The sequence below is a fragment of the Dendropsophus ebraccatus genome, chromosome 2 (genome assembly GCF_027789765.1).
Source record: "Dendropsophus ebraccatus isolate aDenEbr1 chromosome 2, aDenEbr1.pat, whole genome shotgun sequence".
NCBI classification, from domain to species: Eukaryota; Metazoa; Chordata; class Amphibia; order Anura; family Hylidae; genus Dendropsophus; species Dendropsophus ebraccatus.
The window spans coordinates 185,081,089-185,100,858 of NC_091455.1; the positions used below are offsets into that span (position 1 = coordinate 185,081,089).

The window sequence follows — 19,770 nt, forward strand, 5'->3', positions numbered from 1 at the left end:
ATCTCCACTTCATCTCTGGCAGCAGTATACCGGCACATTTCTACCTTCGGAAGCAAAGCCATTTGTCAAGGCCACAGGCATTCCCCTAGTCATTGTTATAATGTGGAAATTGCACGGTGTAGGTTGAGAATTTCCCAAAGGAGGTAAAAGTTGTGCAATCTGTCAGCTTTAGTTTAAATATGCTCCAGGTTGTAGATTTCCCAAAGAATGGGTGAGTAAGCAATAACGCTAGATATGAGCAAATCTCTATCCCCGGTATTATGTGTTTTGCATCAAGTAAGGCTAAGTTCACTACGGTACCAGTTATCCTTGCGTGAAATACTGTTAAACTTTATACAGATGGCTATCATGATACCTGTATATGCTCCTCAACATTGAAGTCACAACTCATGGACATAATAGAGGGGGTTTTCCACATAGGAACAAAGTGGAAGAATAGCTCTAGTTGAATAGCCATCCATGTAATCCTGCATTGGCCAGAAATAGCTTCCACTTAGAGAAACTTTGACAATTGTCTTCGATTCAGGAGTAGACTTTGCTTTACAAATACTTTAAAGTGTAATCTTCGTTTGGAAACGTTTTTGGCATGTCATAGAGACATGTCAAAAGTTTTGATCGGTCTGGGTCTGAGCGTTCAGACCTGTACCGAAACTGAGAACGAGTGGGGGGGGGGGGGAGAACGACACTCTGCAGCACAGTCCACTCCCGACTCAGTCAGTGTCAGTGAAGGAGTCAGGCTCCATAGACTTACATTAGGAGCCCAAATCATCACATGACACAGAGACGGGAGAAGGTTGTGCTTAGCATGGTCTTCTCCAGGCTCATTCTCACGATCGGGACTGATCAAGACTTTTGGCATGTCTCTATGACATTTTCTATAATGGTAGGTACACTTTAAAGCAACACTGTACCCAGAATCTCACCCCCCCAAACCGCTTGTACCTTCGGATTGCTTCTTTTAATCCAAGATCTGTCCTGGGGTGATGCAGTTATTGTCCTAAAAAACAACTTTTAAACTTGCAGCCCCGTGACCCAAGGCTGGGGCTTAGAGTATCTGTGCCCTAACTTTGCACCCTCCCTCCTTCCCATCTTCTTCATCTTTAGGAATGCCACTGGAACATTTTCTCCTGTCTGAACATTACACAAGTGCCTTAGCGATCCAGCCCATGTGCCGTGCTGACACAATGGAGGAATAGGAGACAATCTGCCTGGAGCATTTCTAATGATGAGGAGGGCGAGAAGGAGGGATGGAGAGGTTATGCCAGCCTAATGCATGCACAATCTAAGCCCCGGCCATTAGGCACGGGGCTGCAAGTTTAAAAGTTGTTTTTTAGGACAATAACTGCATCGCTTGCCAAATGGACCCCAGGACAGACGGTACAAAGTCGCTTTAAGGTTTGTCCTGTACTGCTACAGTATTTCAAAGAGATTTTCCATTAAGTTTAAAAATTTTCATACAGGCCAAAAAACAAACTTCTCAGTTTACTCCCTTTAAGTTGATTCCTTTATTCCTTAAAGATTTCTGTGCAGTCACACCACCCCTATTTTAACGCCAACCATTTAATCCAATGATTTATAGTGAAGCAAAGTATTTTTATAGGAAGCATCACAAAAATAACTTACACGTTGATGAAACGCTTCAATTTCTTCTTTCCAAACAGAGCTTTGTCACCGTGTAGAGGAACGCGTGGCGAGTGCAATTCCGATAAAGTAGGACATGAGAAAACTGCTCGAGTCTCTGGCAAAATGTTTGTCTCGGTAATAGCTTGCCGGTCCATGGGGAACGTGACGAATTGTTTTATTCTAGATAGCAATGCCCTCAATGGCTACTGGAGAATTTGTCAAAAGGGCCATTGAAACATTCCAATGAGTCTGCCCATGGGGACAGACATGAGTACAGACCAGCATTTATTTGAGTTAAGCATGGCTGCTGAATTGTGCCTCTGTGTCCAATGAAGATGTCAAACTATCCAACATAAGGCAATATTGTGGAAGGCATTAGGCAGACTACTTTTTATCATCTGTCATTAGATATTCTAGAGACACTTCTCTTTACATGTTCTATCCTTCTTCTTATATTGCCATCCTTATTGCACTATTTTCACGCACAGGCTTCTATAAAGCTAGAATTTCTTATGAAACTGCCTACTGTGGTTGGATTGGCTCTTTTACGCTGTTTTTACATTTACATAACAATTAAAAGCAAATCAAAAAAAAAAATCAATGAAACGACATAGCGTATAATTTAAGGGTATATATTCTCTGGTACAACTCTTTCCAGACTATATGGTAATTCTGTGAAATTATGGTGTAGGGTGATGAGTTTCCCTTGCATTTAAAAGGTATTTGTATAATGCCTATACATTGAAAACAGTAGGGGTAATCACGAAAGTAGTGTATAAGATATATGGGTATGTAGTGTATGATTGGTTTACTTCATTGAAATGCGCTCTACGTAGCTTTGAAAATACATATTAATATGTTGCTTCAAGAAATATTTGATGTGTCCTAGAGAGGTGTCAACAGTTTTGACTGTTTAGACCCCATTTGATTGCTAGAATGAGTGGGGAGGAGACTTACTCCCTGATCTTTGTCTATGGGACCTAGATGGTCCCATAGACTTGCATCATTAAACTGTCTTACAAAATTGGGGCTTAATGTACTTAGCCCTCTTCTTCCTGTTCTTTTTAGCATTTAAATTGGGGGTAATTCAGACCCTAAATAATCTGTGACAGCTCTAATTTTAATTGTTTTATAGTGTAATATACTTTCATTAAAAAAAAAAAGTAAATCTCTTGTGTTATCCCAGTGTACTCCCTGCTGCCTCTATGGGCTGCAAAAGGACGCTGGTTGACCTCAGGGATATCAACCAGAACACTGTAGAGACAACAACACGTGTCTCAACGTTGAGACACGTGATAGTGTCTCTGTGGTGTTCTGGTTGATCTCCCTGAGGTTAACCAGTGTCCTTTTGCATGCACTTAACTAGGCAATTGCTCCCACTAGCCAGAGTCTTGCTCCACACTGATGAGGGGCAAATACTCCCAAAGCAGCTGTCTGTGGATGGATACCTTGCTTGGGTGCTTTCCTTGATTGGAGACATTCCTTGGCTTGGTTGTTCCTTTCCGGAGGAAGGTCTGGCTAATTCACTGACGTCGAGACATGTGATGGGGTTTCTGCAGTGTTCTTTTGCATATGTCTCTATGGGCTGGTGAGTCTTCATCCCAACTATTACAGAAATGGCTTCCAAATACTATCAGGAAGTGATATGAGGGTTTGTCCCTCCTTACAAGAAAGTATTATAATATCTACTGATTGATATTCAATTATGGGAGCTATCATTTTGCCTTTAGGGGTCATCAACATGGTCTACAACAGATTCCATTTTAAAATAAGGACATAGGGCATTATTGATGCGGGTTGGCTATACCGGACCCTCCTCTATGAGCCATAATAGAAAAGCAGCTCCAGTTGATGTATATATTGCTACATTGGCCATAAATGGATTCCAGTTAGGGTCCTATTACACGGTCTGATGGGGGCCTGATGAATACTGTAAATGCTAGATCGGCGCTCGTTTACTGTGCCTATTACAAGGCCCGATAATTGTTTGCCAAGGGCTGCATAGACATCATGGATGGGTAATGTATACTGTTTGTCAAATTGTCAGCCGCCGGCCATACATCGCTATTACATGCAGCAATGCGCGATCAGCTCCTGATGATTTTAGGTTTGGACCTAAAGAAATGATCAGGTGATCGTTTCATCGGCTGATAGTTGTCTCTATTACACTGAGCCATAATCGGCTGAATCAGGCCGATTCGTCTGATTATGGCTCCGTGTAATAGAGCCCTTAGTGTTGCTCAAGAAGGGGTTGACTTTACGTCTTGAGAAAACTAAACAAAAGATTTTTGTTGTTGTTGTTGTTTTCTCTTTTTTCTTTTTTTCTTTCAGGGCAAAAAAATAATAAAAAAACAAATACAGCCAGTAGAAATAATATATAGTTTACTGAAAGTAAGATACAGGAAATGTAGTTAGGATGAGGGGGTGGTTTTCTCAAAGTGGTGACCTTTAAAGAAGTTTCAGATGATTTTATTTGTTCATTCTATAGTGAAAATATATGCGAAAAGCTTCAAATCTATATGGGGGGGATGGGGGGGTAGCCATAGGCCGCCGTCAATATTACTAGACGGCCTCTGTTCCTTGCTATGATCCTGTAGTGGGAACATGGCCTTAGGGTGTAAACATGAAGGTTCCAATTCAGTAACAGCAAACACAGAAAAAAATCAATAGACACGTATATATAAAACTGTATAATCTATCATACAATGAAAAAGCGCTTCATTTACATAAAATCCTCTTTAAGGTACGATGAACTGACCTAAAACCTTCTGTGAAGGTTTCCATTAAAATCTAGAAAAGCACGAGGTTCACGGGGAGTACTGCGTTAAGAATGAATTAACCAAGTCTTAGATTCTTCCTAGCTGCCAGCTATCCATTAACATCAGTACCTCTTGGCCTGGTTTACTCTTCTCCAGAGGCGTATACTGTACAGACAAGGCAGCATTAGTAGTGGAGGGAATGGAAGCCTCTTCTGTACAGTACGTTCCTCCCTGTTCCATCAAATGTTCATTATTGCTCTCAAAATAAAATGACAAGCCCGACGGTGTGTATTGTTTTTTTTTTTTTTATAGCTAATTGTAATTCATTGGCCGAGTCGAGAGATGAAAAATAACCTATGTGTATTCTGCTTCTTTTTTTTTTTTCCAGTGGAAGATAATAGCCTGTCACTCAAAGCCAAGGTATCGCTACAAGATTTGGTCAGTGGAGAGTTTGCAATCCATGATACAGAAGCTAAATGGATAAATGGTAAGTGTGATGCCAGGCGGCAGAACTTTATCTATCAATCTTTCTATTAGTTTTTTCAAGTAGATAATGAAAGCAGCTTTATTATATCCTTGGCTAATAACCCCTATGCATTAAGATTGATGTACTTTTCTGGAAGATGCAGTGCGTAATATTTGACACACTCCATTTTTGGTCCTTTTCATGCTATCCTGCTTATTTTCAGGAGCGATGGACTCTGCAAAGAAAAAGTGTTATAAAATAAAAGATACAGTAAATAGTTTTATGTTAGCTTGAAAGGCTATGTTCACACACAGTAAAATAAAGGTAAAATATGGCTGTATTTTCAATGTAATGATGAGCTCCATTAAGTTCAATGGGAAAATTGGGCAGCATTGCTCACACCATATACATACTGAATATAATTACTACAGTTTTAAAATTACATTACATTAGATAAACTGCATTATTTACCACCTGCTTCTGCAAAATATGGCCATTTTTTTTCTCTTACAGTGTGTGAACAGTCTATGCATAAGGCTAAGCGTTACTGTGGTATGCAAAAGAGCATCCTTTTTAGATATTACTGTACAGTAAAAATGTACTGCTGAGATATATATATATATATATATATATATATATATATATATATATAGTGTCACCCCCTATCAGATACTGAAGAAAATAAGCACCAACTTAACAATAGAGCACCATAGAAACTACATAGTCAAAAGGAAGGCATACATTCAATACATACTACAGCATGTGGCAAGACATAGTACCAGGTACAGAGTAACATCAAGGTCCACAACCTATACAGCTCAGTAAGTACAGGAGCAGGGACTTCTTTGTTTGACTGAAGTCTCTGAAGCTTCTGTGCTGATTCAGCCCCTGCAAACCACAAAAAAAAATGGATTGTGACAAAATATAATAAATATCACAATAAATAAGTAGTTAATCTGTAATCCCAACATACACCCCCAAAGAAAAGGAAAAAGCACTATGTGAACACAGCACCTCTCCTGTCTTAAGTTTGGGTTGGGGTCTCGCAGCTCAGTTCCATAGAAGTGAATGGAGCCAAATTGCAATACTGCACACAACCTATGTACAGGGGTGGTGCTGTTTTTGTTTTTTTGGGCCGCGGAGGGGGGGGGGGAGTTTTCCCTTTAGGCTGCCTTCACACCTACCAGATCCACAGCGGATCTCACTTCTGCGGATTTGAAGCGAGAACCCCTCGCTGTCCGCAGCCCCGCCGCCGCATTAGCCCATCCTTGGCTGCATCACCCATCTCCGGCCGCATCCCCCCATCCCCCAAGGCATCCAGCAGCCCGCATCCCCTATCCCCGGCAGCATCCTGCAGCCCGCCGCCGAGAGCATAAAGTACCTGCTCGGCGGCGCGGCTGCAGTGAGGTTCCCAGCTCCGGTCCCGCTCATTAGCAGGACCGGAGCCGGGAGCCTCACTGCAGCCGCGCCGCCGAGAAGGTACTTTATGCTCTCGCCGGCGGGCTGCAGGCTGCTGGATGCGGCGGGGGATGGGGGGATGCAGCCGGAGACGGGGGATGAGGCCGAGGATGGGCAAATGGGGCGGCGGGGCTGCGGACAGCGAGGGGTTAAAGCACATATTCACAGCGGGATGTTAATCCCGCTGCGAATATGTGCTATCATAGGGGTGAATGGTACCGGATCCGCAGCGGTTCTCACTACGAATCCGCAGAAGTGAGATCTGCTGTGGATCTGGTAGGTGTGAAGGCACCTTTAAACTAAACCAATGAGAAAATGTTGCAATCTTACTAAAAAAAATATGGAACAGATGGATATCAATATCACTACAGGACATGGCTATAAAAAGTCTGTAGTCTCTCAACATGAAACCAAGACTATTATCAAAGTCACTTTATTTTTCATTTTAGATATATTGGAAAAATAACAAAATAATGGCAGTAGAAGAAGACCTTCCCTTTAAATGTTACCCTGAGCAGATGATGTTACCGTTTGCCTTTAAATTTCTGATGCACAACTTCACTTTACAAAATATAATTTCTATTCAATTGAAACAATTTAGTTGGGAATATGTCATTTACCTTTATCATTCGCACTACCGTGATAGCAAATGCTCGGCTTATTGTATTTACATTGTGTGAGTCTAACAATATTTAAAGAAAATTATTTCTATGCTAGAACAATGCATCCTTCAACTGAAATCATAGAATGCAAATTAATAAAAGACTTAGAAGATAAAGAAAATATTTTAAAAGTGTTCCGTGAATATATTTTTGTGGCATTTAAAGTGAAAAAAAAAAAAAAAACATTCAGCTCTGCGGTATTGTTTCCTTTTTTATATTTTTATTTCCAGAATACTGCTAAAAACTACCATTGTTTATTGTTACGTTTTAATATAACAGTGTATGGTGAGGTTCACACAATGTAAACAAATTGTCCGTCTTTCAGAACAACAACGTCATAACGTTCGTTATGTTTGAAATAACGGACATTGTTTACACAATGACGGTTGTTGTTATGAAAGAAGGCCGTTATGTTTACATAGTAAGAACCTGGTCTGTTGCTATATGTTTTCAATAAGGAATGGAAATAGGTTCAGAAGCAAATAATTATACTGATATGGTCATCATATTATAAATGGTCTAGCTAGGAGAGGCGGAGTTTGGCATCCTGGATGGTATACACATAGGGGGAGATTTATCAAACATGGTGTAAAGTGAAACTGGCTCAGTTGCCCCTAGCAACCAATCAGATTCCACCTTTCATTCCTCACAGACTCTTTGGAAAATGAAAGGAGGAATCTGATTGGATGCTAGGGGCAACTGGGCCAGTTTCACTTTACACCATGTTTGATAAATCTCCCCCATAGAACCCACAAGGTTGTAACCCTCCAGTATGTAGTAAGAAAGATACAGGTTTGTAGAGGCTTTGTCCACTGTTTCTTTCCTGTTCTTAGATGTCTTCTTGTCTATAGTTGTCTTCTGTCTTCTTGACCCAAGCATAATGCACCCAATGGACACATCACTGGATGTATTTTGTTTTGCCATTCATTCTCTGCAATGGACTGCTCTGCTCCGAATGTAAATCCCAGTAGTTTCCCATTAGTTTCGGACATTCTCCTGCCCACAGGCCGCTAAGCCATAATGCAAAATTAGGAGAGGGCAAAATGGGGGCAGCATACTGCAGGCTGTAGAGCAGTGCTTCTCAAACTTTTCTACTGGAGCCTCACCCAACAGACCAAGGCAATGCCTGGGCCTCACCAGACTGACCAAGGGGAAGCCTAGGCCTTACTCTCTGTGGTGAAAGTCCATTATAAAGCTGAAAATAATGCTAGGGCTGCCTTTTACCCATCTCCCAAGCTCTATATACTATTAAAGCAAGTACAAAATAAGTTAATAATTTTGCTAAAATTGAGATTTTTTTTTAAACAGCAAAAAAAACTGTGCAGATTATAGTTGCTTTGTGAAAAATCGGCTCCCCAGCTGGGCCTTACCAACAACTAGAGAAGCACTGCTGTAGATGATGGGGTGGATAGTAAGGGGTTACGTTGGTAGGTGCAATGGCAGGGTAGGGGGTTGGAGAGTAACTGGGAGAGGGGTCATTAAGAAGTACAAGGGCTTAGGGAAGGAGTGCAGGTCCAAAAGGGGGTGGGAAGAGATAGAACAGTCAAATGGGAGGTCTGGACAAGAGACAGCCAACACACCCTTTGGATAATACCATGGCTGGAGGGTGGTTAGCTAGGATTATTGGTGCACCTTTGTAAAAGAAGCAAGTGGATGGAGGGCTATGGATGGCACTGACTGAGGTGGTTAGTGGGGCCCATTGAGGCATGGTGAACCCCCTAATCTTGATATCATGTTGCGTAATAGGTTTGTATTTACTACTTAGGCGGGGAGGTTATGCAAAGGTTCTGGAGGAAAAGTGTGTGTGTGTGGGGGGATGAGGTTAAGTAACCCCCACAATCTGCAATACTCCGGTTATATAACACTGCCTCCCATCTACAATACTGGTGTCTTCTTTTGTGGCAGTAGGGACCCAGGTAGTATTGTCTAGTTGTGACTGCAACCTTTGCATACCCTAAAGCTACCCGCCTCCTCAAGTCATCTGTCTGGCACCAAGTATCATGCAGTCAAACTGATTTGGATGAAATTTATTACCGATGTAGCTGCAGATAAACATATTGGTGACAAAGTACTGTCTGTGTCACCAATGGAATTCTTCGGCAGTGTCTGTGGCATTCTACGCTATTGGTATGGAGTTGGGATATCAGTTTTTTACTAAACCCCTCACTCTTGTAGGTGCAGTACTGCAGTACAGAATAGTAATGCACACAGTATAGTGTACGCATGTTCCCACACACTTTTCTATATTGGACTGAAGGGGGGGGGGGGGGTAGGAGCATCGGTGCTCTGCAAGTTCTTTAGCTGTGACTAAATCTGTTGGTCTATGCGTTACTTCCACATGGATGTCATTATATTAAAGGGGCTATTTAGAATTCTCCAGATGATGGCCGATCCTAGGATAACAATATTAGATAAGCGGGGGAATCCAGCTATTGCCAAGTGCTGTAAATTTTTGTTGTACATTTTGTTATTTTACTAGCTGGAAAACAGCACAGCTGCTACACAAACTATGGCCTGTGCAAGTACATGTGAGCAATGAAGAGGCTTCAGAGCTCCTTGATGTTAAGAGTTTTGTGTACCCTTTATACTGTTGATGTACTCGTTTGTTTATGACACCTAAGTGCTTTGTCGTTTCTCTGTTCTGCTTTATTTCAAATGTGTTGCTGTTGCTGAAATAAATATAAAATAAACACAATTTAAAAAAAAAAAAAGAGGCTTCAGAGCTTGTAGAAAGGCTATGGCTGTTTCGAACAACCAATTGGCATGAGGCGCTAAAGGTTGTACCTCCCAGTGGTCTAATAATGATGACCTATCCTTAATTGTCAAAGACCAGGTAACCTTCTTAGAGCAACTCTGTAAACCGCTTGTACTCTCAGATAGCTGCTTTTAATCCAAGATCTGTCCTGGGGTCCGCTCAGCATGTAATACAGTTATTATCCCAAAAAACAACTTTTAAACTTGCAGCCCTGTGTCAAATTGATGTGGCCTAGAGTATCTGTTTTCTAGGCCTGCACTGCCCCTCCGTCCTTCCTCCCCGCACCGTCTCGTCCTTGGGCAGGATTTCTTCTAATAATCACACATTGCACATGTGTTGGATCATTAAGGCACCTGTGCAGTGTTCAGACAAGTGATGAATAGGAGTAATCCTGCCCAGGGACAATCCTAATGATGAAGAGGGCGGGGAGGAGGGACAGAGAGGCGGTGTAAGCCTAGGACACACACACTCTAGGCCACGCCAATTTGACACAGGGCTGCAAGTTTAAAAGTTGTTTTAAGACAATAACTGCATCACTTGCAGAACGGAGCTCAGGACAGATTTTGGATTAAAAACGGCCATCTGACAGCACAAGCAGTTTAGGGGGCAGATGGTGAGTCACTTTAATGAGATGTACTAGGTGGCCATTAATTACATCTAAGAAGTCAAGCAGGTGGGGTTAGTTGCTTTTTGCATTTTGGGCCTCAGCTGAAGCATTGTATGCTTATTACAGATGTTGATTCTATATTCTCTATTGTGTCAACTTGTTACTCTTTAGTTCTCTTCAATTTTACAAGTGCTCTTCTTGCCTTTTTGGCTTCTTGAAGTGCTACTAGTAATTTAATTGTTGTGTATTAGTTGATAGAAAGTAAACAAAGTACTTTCATTTAATTAAACAAGAATTAGTGGAGCATACGTAATATTCTTTTTTTTTTCTTTTCTTTTCTTATAATAACTTTTGGCTGCCTCGCATTGACACTCAGGTGTTTGTTTATGTTCAAGGAGATGTCACAGTCTTTAATCCGATAGACTTACAAACCAAATATTGCAAATTGTGTTAAATAATGAATATGAAATTAAAGGGTTTATAGGCGAGACTTGTTTCTGTATTTTATAGCAACACTACCTTGATTTACTGTGCTTAGGCCATGTTCATACTCTGAGGCTATGTTCACACAACGTTCTTTTTTAGTAAAGAACGGACACCGATTGCAATTGCCTCAGCGTCCGTTCTTTACTGCAGGGGCGGCATTGCATTGAAGTCAATGCAATGCTGCCCGCTGTGTTTTCACATCGTTATTCTAACGACCAATCTTTAGAACGGGCGTTAGAATAATGTGCCTGCCAATTATTTCCGGACGCTGTTCACTGAACAGTGCCTGGAAACATCAGCTGTTCGCACAACGCAATGTGCAGCGTGGCCGCACATTGCATTGGAGTGAATGGCTAATTGATTTGCGGGCATAGCCGACGGTGCCCGCAAATCAATTGTAAAAAAAAGAACGTGCCTGCATCCATTGCTATGTAACGGACGCTGTTAAATGTTGTGTGAACATAGCCTATCTGTGTTGGAGTCTTGTTCGAAGGACTCCGTTGCAGTGTTGTGCTTAAACAGCAGAAAAAAATCATTGCAAACAGTATTTTTTCTGTTCAGTCAAATTTAATGAACACAAGACAAACTCAAATTTTTTTTTTAGCCTTTTTTCATTATGTTATGTTTAAAATGTGTCAGTCACATAGAAAAATTGACAGCCAATTGATATTTTAAAATGGTCTATTAAAAGTTTCATGGATGTTTCATGTATCGCAGAATTAGATAAACCATGCTCAGTTCCTTGCAGAAAGGTTCCATTCTACAACGCTAGGATATATAGTGATGAATGTATACATACTCACTATTATAGAAAAGCTTCTTAAAGGGGATTCCTGCTGTCCAATGTAATTGCAATTTGACATAAAAAAAACAGAGCCTTCTAGACTGGGTTCTTAAGGTGTTTATTTTTCTAATGCGGAAAATGACACAGACGTAAAGCCAAGAATTTGTCTACCATAGAAACAGTTAATACCACGTTGTATTGTATGGAAATTGTTACAGGCTTTAATGCAGCCATTCAATTTGAATGTGCTCCCAAAATACTTACAAAAAGATGGAAAAGTGGTATGTTATACCCTTGCTCTGGGATCTCTTATGGATATTTATTTATTTATTTATTTTTTTATGTTTTTTTTTTTTTTTTTTTAGTATTTTTGCATTCATGTGAACATTCAAGGGTGCCCATATACCTAGGGACCCTATTAGATGGCCAGAGCTGAACTGTAAACAATTTCTAAACTTCTGATCAAACTACTGCTAGATTGTTTGTGCAGCCCTTTGCTACCTTCACTCATTGGCCACACATCATCTATTACACAGGGAGATGTCAAAATAACCAGATGAGCTGAAGAATTAACATTTGCTCCCTCATTGGCTGATCACTGGCCCTATTACATAGAGTGAGGTAATAGTTCTGTGTAATAGAGCCCTTAGACTATAATCAGCAAGTCCTGCTGACTTTGGCAAGTTCAGGTGACTGTCCAAAGTGCATGCTCTCAACTCTTGCCCAACATATGATGACGCTCAGGTATTTTGTATTTTTACCAACTTAAAGGGGTTATCCAGCTCTAAAAAAAAACATTGCCACTTTTCCCCCTCTATTGTCTCCAGATTGGGTGGGGTTTCAAACTCAGTTCCATTGAAGTAAATGAAGCTAAATTGCAAACCACACCTGAACTGGAGACAAGAGTGGGGGAAAAATGGCCATGTTTTTGTAGCGCTGGATAACCCTTTTAAATGAACAAGCCAATACTAGAACTGTCTGGCTGCAGCTTACTGCTACCTATCCTATAGAGACGGATGTTCAATAGAAATAAGAAAACCTCGGGCATGCTTGGGTTCATTTAATTTGACTACCGGTAGCTGAAGACGTTGTATGCCATAGGCTTTATCCATGTTTTCCAGGACTCCCTAAGGCTGCATTCAACTTCTTCAGCCACCGGTAGTCAAATCCTGCTCACACAGCTTCGGACGGACCTGAGCATGCTCAAGGTTGGCTCATCTCTGATGTTCAGCCCTCCAAGCTGGAGTCAAATCTGCACCATAAACTGCAACAAAACCCACATGCGACATGATGATTTCATAAAGGATTGTAGTGCAGAGTTTCAGGCCAGTTCCACAGAGCAACATGTGGTAACCTAACATCACAATATAGAGAAAGTGTAAAAAAAAAATAAAAAATAATAATAATAAATAAAAAAAATTATTAAAAAAATAATAATAATAAAAATAAAATTCTTATTCAGAAAATTGTTGCCAGTTCCTCCAGACAAGCACACCTTGGTTGTCTGCCGCAGATTATCATACCGGTTCCCGTAGAGGTGAGGTTATAATTTTACAACCGGAGCAATCATTTACCACTGAGCAGTAAAGTGAACTTATCCATTAAATCGCTGTAATAAAGAGTAAACGCCTGTGTGAGGTATTTAATCACACGTTCTGGTAATGAAATTGTTATGCCCTTTTCATCTCACACTGTCCTTTTGTACATACTCTGCTATTTTTTCCATTGCTTTGGAGTTTTCCCCACTTCTATTTGATATGGATATTAAATTCTGGCTAACACAATGCTACAAGTGCTTAGCACAGTTTCCTTGGCTATCTACTATTATTGTGTTGCTGTGCTTCTTTTGTTGGTATAAAAAAAATATAATAATAATAATAAAAAAAAATAATCATGTGTTGGGCAAATTCAATTCACATCTAAATATACCTAGATATACATATATCCAATGTTTTGATTTATCTTGTCTATTCATCTGCCACCGCGCATTGTGCTTTCCATCTTTTTTTCCCATCAGTTCTGGGGGGGTTGTTATCTTTTTGATATCTGGTTGAGCCCTTGGAGCTTATGGGTTTATCTGAATAGATTTTCTTTTCTTTTTCATTATTTCATTAGCTCATTCCATATAAATGGTCTTGTGCCGCTGGAATCTCTCATCTTTTGCGTTCTCTCTGCATTTAATTAGACCTTTTGCACTTTCTTTCTTTTCATTCGGCGTGATAGCATCCACTGTCATTGTGACAGCCATCGTGTTTATGCTTCTCTCTCGGATGCTTTTTAGACCGGCGCTTTTCTTTACAGCCTGTTGTTTTGTATTGTGTAAGCATTGTAACATCGCCAATGATCCATCTTACTTTGTCAGTTTTGGTACCGTATGTGTCAGATGATTTATATGTCTTTTCGACATGTTTCCTACCTACCGCTTCCTCATTACACAGTTCATTTTCTAGCTCTGCTAATTTAATGGATGAGCTGTTTGTCTGATAGATAGTGATAGAACCATGTAGCCTTTGATCTCCTTGTATAATCCTTAAATACTATGTAGGTATTTGATGACTTATTCCTTGAAATGATGAGTCAACCTTGAACATTCACTATTCACCAATATGTATATTGCAGATATAGTTGTGGCATGTGGCAAAACACATTCACTAAAAGCTTCATTAATGTAAATGGAGGTTGCTGTTTGCTTCTAAATATGTTACCAATGTGTTATAATCCAGGGTTAAGGCTATGTTCCTACTATTTATTTTTTCATAAAACTACGGCCATTGTCGATCGTGGTTATTACGAAAAAATATGATACCTTGCTGCCTATGGGAACCCTGACCGGAGCGTATACACATAGTTAATTTTCTGCGGCTGCTATTCATTGCTTAGCGGCCGCAGAAAACCCTGTCAGTGCACACTGTGGAGCGAGCGGCCCTGGCCGTATGCTCCATAGTGTGCTGTGGAGAGGTCTGATGCAGGCGTGCAGGGATGCACCTGCATCAGAACTCTGCGGCTGAAAAGATCATCCAGCCGGTACTGCAGTATCGGCAGGGATGATCTTTTCGAAGACCGGCCGCTCCGTGACTCCGGCCGCTCTTACGCTGTATGAACATAGCCTAATGCTGCACTTAAATGGTAATAGTTTTCCTTCCTCATAGGGTTGTGCACATGAAGGAAAATCCCCTTGGTGTTGGTGCCGTCCTGGGGAGGTGAAATTTAGTTCACTTAAAGGGGTATTCCAGTTTTTTTTTTTTTTTTTTTTTTATGTTTTGTTTTTTAATATAGCAAACAAAGCATACTCACCTGCCCTGATCCCTGCTGCTGCCATTATGACAGCTCCCAATTTCTTTTGCCCACCACTGCTCCTTACTTCCTCTGACTCAGTGGCCAATGATTGCTCACTCAGCCATTTACCTCTTACAGGATCGACTCACCTCAGCCAGTAATTTCCTGCAGGGTTGACACATCACAGGAAGCAGGGAAAAGCTGTAAGCAGCAGGGACTTGGGGTTTTCAGAATATCAATGGAGGGAGTTTTGGCTAAGTGGGTATTCTCTGTTTGCTATTTTTAAGTACTCAGACACTATTGAAATAAATGCCACACTGGAAGAGCCCAATTTAGCGTAAAGGGACAGCACTAAAACAGCTAAACAATTGTAGGCATTTAGCTATTTTAGTGCAGTCCAAAAAATTTGCTCATCTATACTTACCTGTCTACCCTCTCCCTGTGTTCTTCATCTCCATTGTCCAGTGTTCCCTGAAGCCACCAAATTCCCCTTCAGCCAATCACTAAGATGGGACAGCGCCATGGCCAGTGATTGGCTGAGTAAGCTGTCATTCTTTTTTGAGAGTTACAGCATCCTCAGCCAATCACTGACCACTACACTGACCTGCCTCAGTTAGTGATTGGCTGAACAGGCTGGAGATGACTGAAGAAAGTGGAGAACCAGAGGAGGACACTGGAGAAGTGTAGATAGATGAGAAAACCATGCGGCAACTATCTTTCCAAACTTTGGATTTGGGAAGTTCAGTTCGCTCATCTCTAGTGTCGGAAGAAGGCTTACTTCACACTCCCTATGTGAAATGCCGAGCATTCATGTGAACTTATGTACCTAATGGCTATTGAAGGCGTATAGCCACCTTTACAGGTACAAGGCATGATTCTGTTGGCCCAACAGGAGTCCATTTGTGGGTCCATTGTCCCCTTAAATGCAACTTTGAAAGAAAATGCTACAATTATTCTAATCTAAAGAACTGTAGAAAGGTAACTACAAACCAATCAGCTAAACAAGTGTGCAGCCAAAAGAAAATTGTCATAGAAACAACAACATAATGATTAAATTTGCAAATCATTTTCTAAATTAGCTTCTTTTGATAAAATTCACTCAAGAAAGCGCTGCTTTGGTTTTCTTTTTCTTTTTTTATAATTAATTCCATAATGGTATTGATAGGAAACAATTTTTTATTGAAGCAGCTTCCATATCTGCATATCATGCCTTTTTCCTGGCAGGCATCTTACTTCTTTATTGGCGTAGCTTAGGGCCCTGAGTGATAATCTGCCAAATCAGGCGGACTCGGAAGATTATGCCTCAGTGTACAGGTGTGTTTACACATGACGATTATCGTGCGAACTTGCGCGATAACGATCGAATTCGAACGATAATCGTCCGTGTAAACGCAGTGAACGATCAAGTGACGAACGAGAAATCGTTCATTTTGATCTTTCAACATGTTCTCAAATCATCGTTCGTCGTTCACAAAAAAATCGAAGATCGTTTCGTGTAAACAGTCGTTTGACGATTTAACCAATGTGTGAGATAGGCTTAAGCCTATCGTACCGTCTAAACGCTGATCGTTATGAAAAAAAATCATTACTCCGACATCGTTAATCGTACGATCGGGCCAATTATTGTTTCGCGTAAACGCACCTTAATAAAGACAACAATCAGATGATGAAGCAGTCATTGGCTGATCGTTGTCCCTTATTCCAGCCTAAAAATAAGTAGACGGCTGATGAATGTGTAAAAAGGATGATAAACCTTGTACACACCTGGTTCTTCTAGGTTCTGTCTGAAGCCACCACTGGGACTTCTCAGCCTAAGTGGGCTGAGTGGCCTGATACTTCAGAAGTTCCAGTAGTGGCTGTGGACAGTTGGGAGGGAAGAGAGAAATGTTTAAAGCGACTCTGTACCCACAATCTGACCCCCTCAAACCACTTGTACCTTCAGATAGCTGCTTTTAATCCAAGATCTGTCCTGGGGTCCATTCGGCAGGTAATGCAGTTATTGTCCTAAAAAACAACTTTTAAACTTGCATCCCTGTGGCAAATTGGTGTGGCCTAGAGTGTGTGTGCCCAAGTCTTGCATCGCCTCTCCGTCCCTCCTCCCCACCCTCCTCAACACGAGGAATGCCCTGGGCAGTATTTTTCCTATTCATCACTTGTGTGAACACTGCACATGGGTCTTAACCATCCAGCACATGTGCAGTGTTCAGACAGGTGATGAATAGGAAAAATCCTGCCCAGGGCATTCCTAATGATGAGGAGGGTGGAGAGGAGGGACAGAGAGGAGGTGCAGGCATAGGGCACACACACACTCTAGGCCACACCAATTTGACACAGAGCTGCAAATTTAAAAGTTCTTTTTTAGAACAATAACTGCATCACCTGCCGAACGGACCGCAGGACAGATCTTGGATTAAAAGCAGCTATCCGAAGGTACAAGTGGTTTAGGGGGTCAGATTGTGGGTACAAAGTCGCTTTAAGGTTTATTATTTTATACTAAGGCAAGAGCTGCATGGACATCGCTAGGGTTAATAGGGTTATGGAGGGGGAAATTTCTCAAACATGGTTGCCCCTAGCAACCAATTAGATTCCACCTTTCATTTTCCAAAGAGTCTGTGAGGAATGAAAGGTGGAATCTGATTGGTTGCTAAGGGCCACTAAGGCAGTTTCCCTTTACATCATGTTTGATAAATCTCCCTCTTCATAACCCTATTACACATACTGTCCACCTACATTTGGACCACTATATATATATATATATATATATATATATATATGTGTGTGTGTGTGTGTGTGTTTGTGTTGTTAGCAATGTCCAGGCAGCCCTTGCCCTAGTATTAAATAATGAACCTATCTCTCTGCTCTCCCTGGCGTCCGCATCCACCACTGGAACTTCAGAGCCATTCTCTGAAGTATCAAGCTGCTGAGCAAACTTTGTACGACCATATATTATATACATATATATATATATATATATATATATATATATATATACATATACACACATACACCTTGCTGCACGGTTATCAAGCCATGTAATAGGCTCAGTAAGTGAGCTCAGATCTAGCAGATCTCACTTACATTTGTGATAAGGCCATGTAGTACAGCCCTTACTTTATCCATAATTAGTGCCAATCTTGTAGGGATACAAAAATGTCATTGTACAATAATGTAAGGTTAATGTGACTCTTTTATGTTGACCCAATGGTGGAAAGGGTTTTCCCATCCCATTTCTTCAAGTTAAAGCTAGAATATAGCTCTTGGCGCTTTAGTGAATGGGGACAGAACCAAACACAAGGTTGGGCAGTGGCGGTGGATTACCATGCGTGACCAAATGAGTAAAACAATTCAATAAACATTGTCTTTCTATACAAGCAAATGAGAATTATGCCATTTTAAAAGGTGCCTCTAGCAGATGATTGTGTCTATGAGGCTCCGTATAACTATCATTTCAATGTAATGAAAACACCAGGAGTCTGGTTCTCCAGCGTACAATAAACTAGATTACATGTTTAATATTCACATCAGTGATCGGTGCATAAAGCTGTGATAAAAGCAAAGTTTTCAAAGGAAATAAAAAAATACTTTATTGATATATAATACGGGTATTCGCATAAAACAACATCACTTACCATATCTAAGTTTTACATTAGGTTGCATGTATTTAACATCTTTTTATGGTCTAAATTCCACGAGATTGAAGCATTTATTTTAATGTTGGGTCTGACTTTTAGGGGTGAACTTTAAGTACCGTAAAATGAAACAAGCACAAGAAATAAGGAGACTCATATATACCAAGAAGAAGAACTTGGGATCATAGGAGTTACTTTCTAGCTATATGAAACTCAATATAAGTTTCCTACTTTGTGATGCTATGTTCACATAACGTTCTTGAAAGAGAAAAGGCGTCCGATTTATTTTTTTTATAAAGATGTCCCTTATTGCCACGATTTAACTGACTGCAATGTAATGCATTAAAGTCAATGGGATGACGGACGACCAATGCGCACAATGTATAAAATGACGTTATCTGCACGGATGTCAAAATAATGATCATGACAATGATTTTCGGATATCTTTTGCAAACTGCGGACGTTATTTTAAGTTGTTTTCACACAGTTTTTCTTTTTTCACCGTCCTTTCTCCGTTTTTACTATTAAATTTAATGGACTTTTCCATTAAAGACACAACCAAAGGGCATTTAGTCCACCTAAACTAGAATAATGTACCAGCAGCTGTTATAGCACTGACGGGTGTCCAATCCCCAAAAAATAACGGACGTCATTTTAAAAATTATAAAAGGGCAAGAAAAAAACGTTCTGTGAACATAGCCTAAGACATGTATGCTGGAAGTATTTTCCAGAAGGTTCACACAAACCCTAGTATTTCTGTAATTGCCCTAAAAACATATGTTACCTTATTGTACTATTGGTAATGGTAAATCATGGTAAATCAGGCGTGAGAAGAGGCTATGCCCCCTACCTGCTTTGCTGAGCCCCCCCACACACACACACACGTCCTTTGGGTGAGCAAGGGGTATGGCTGCCATACGCCAGAGAGAAGGGATAAATCTGCATCTTCCCCCTGGCGTTAGCCAGGGGAACAGCTTTCATAAATGTCCCCCTTAGACTTTCTAGACATAAGGATGCCCCCATAAAAAGTCACTTCAAAAGCCACTATAACAATTACCCATTCAGAGCTTATACTGTACCCCACATGGATAGTGTCCAGACATTACTCGTTTCAATCAGTCAGTCTTTTAGGAGGGACAGCCCACTCATCCAATCTCTAGCTGCGGTGCTGTAAGTCATTGGTTGGGCAGGCTTGAGGCGGTTGTGATCAGTGGGGGACACCGGAGATCCATAGGAGGAAGCTGGGGGAGTGTGGACAAGTGAGC

At 40.8% G+C, this 19,770-nt stretch overlaps 1 protein-coding gene across 3 annotated transcripts in view; it reads left to right on the forward strand.

The window, feature by feature from the left end:
• DPP6 (dipeptidyl peptidase like 6) overlaps positions 1-19,770 on the forward strand; it is a 1,116,244-nt gene that overhangs the window by 834,201 nt on the left and 262,273 nt on the right. For all 3 annotated transcript variants that reach the window (XM_069958878.1, XM_069958876.1, XM_069958877.1), the window contains one exon: positions 4,771-4,869. In XM_069958878.1, coding sequence (XP_069814979.1) covers positions 4,771-4,869 — 99 coding nt within the window. The remainder of the gene's footprint in view (positions 1-4,770; positions 4,870-19,770) is intronic.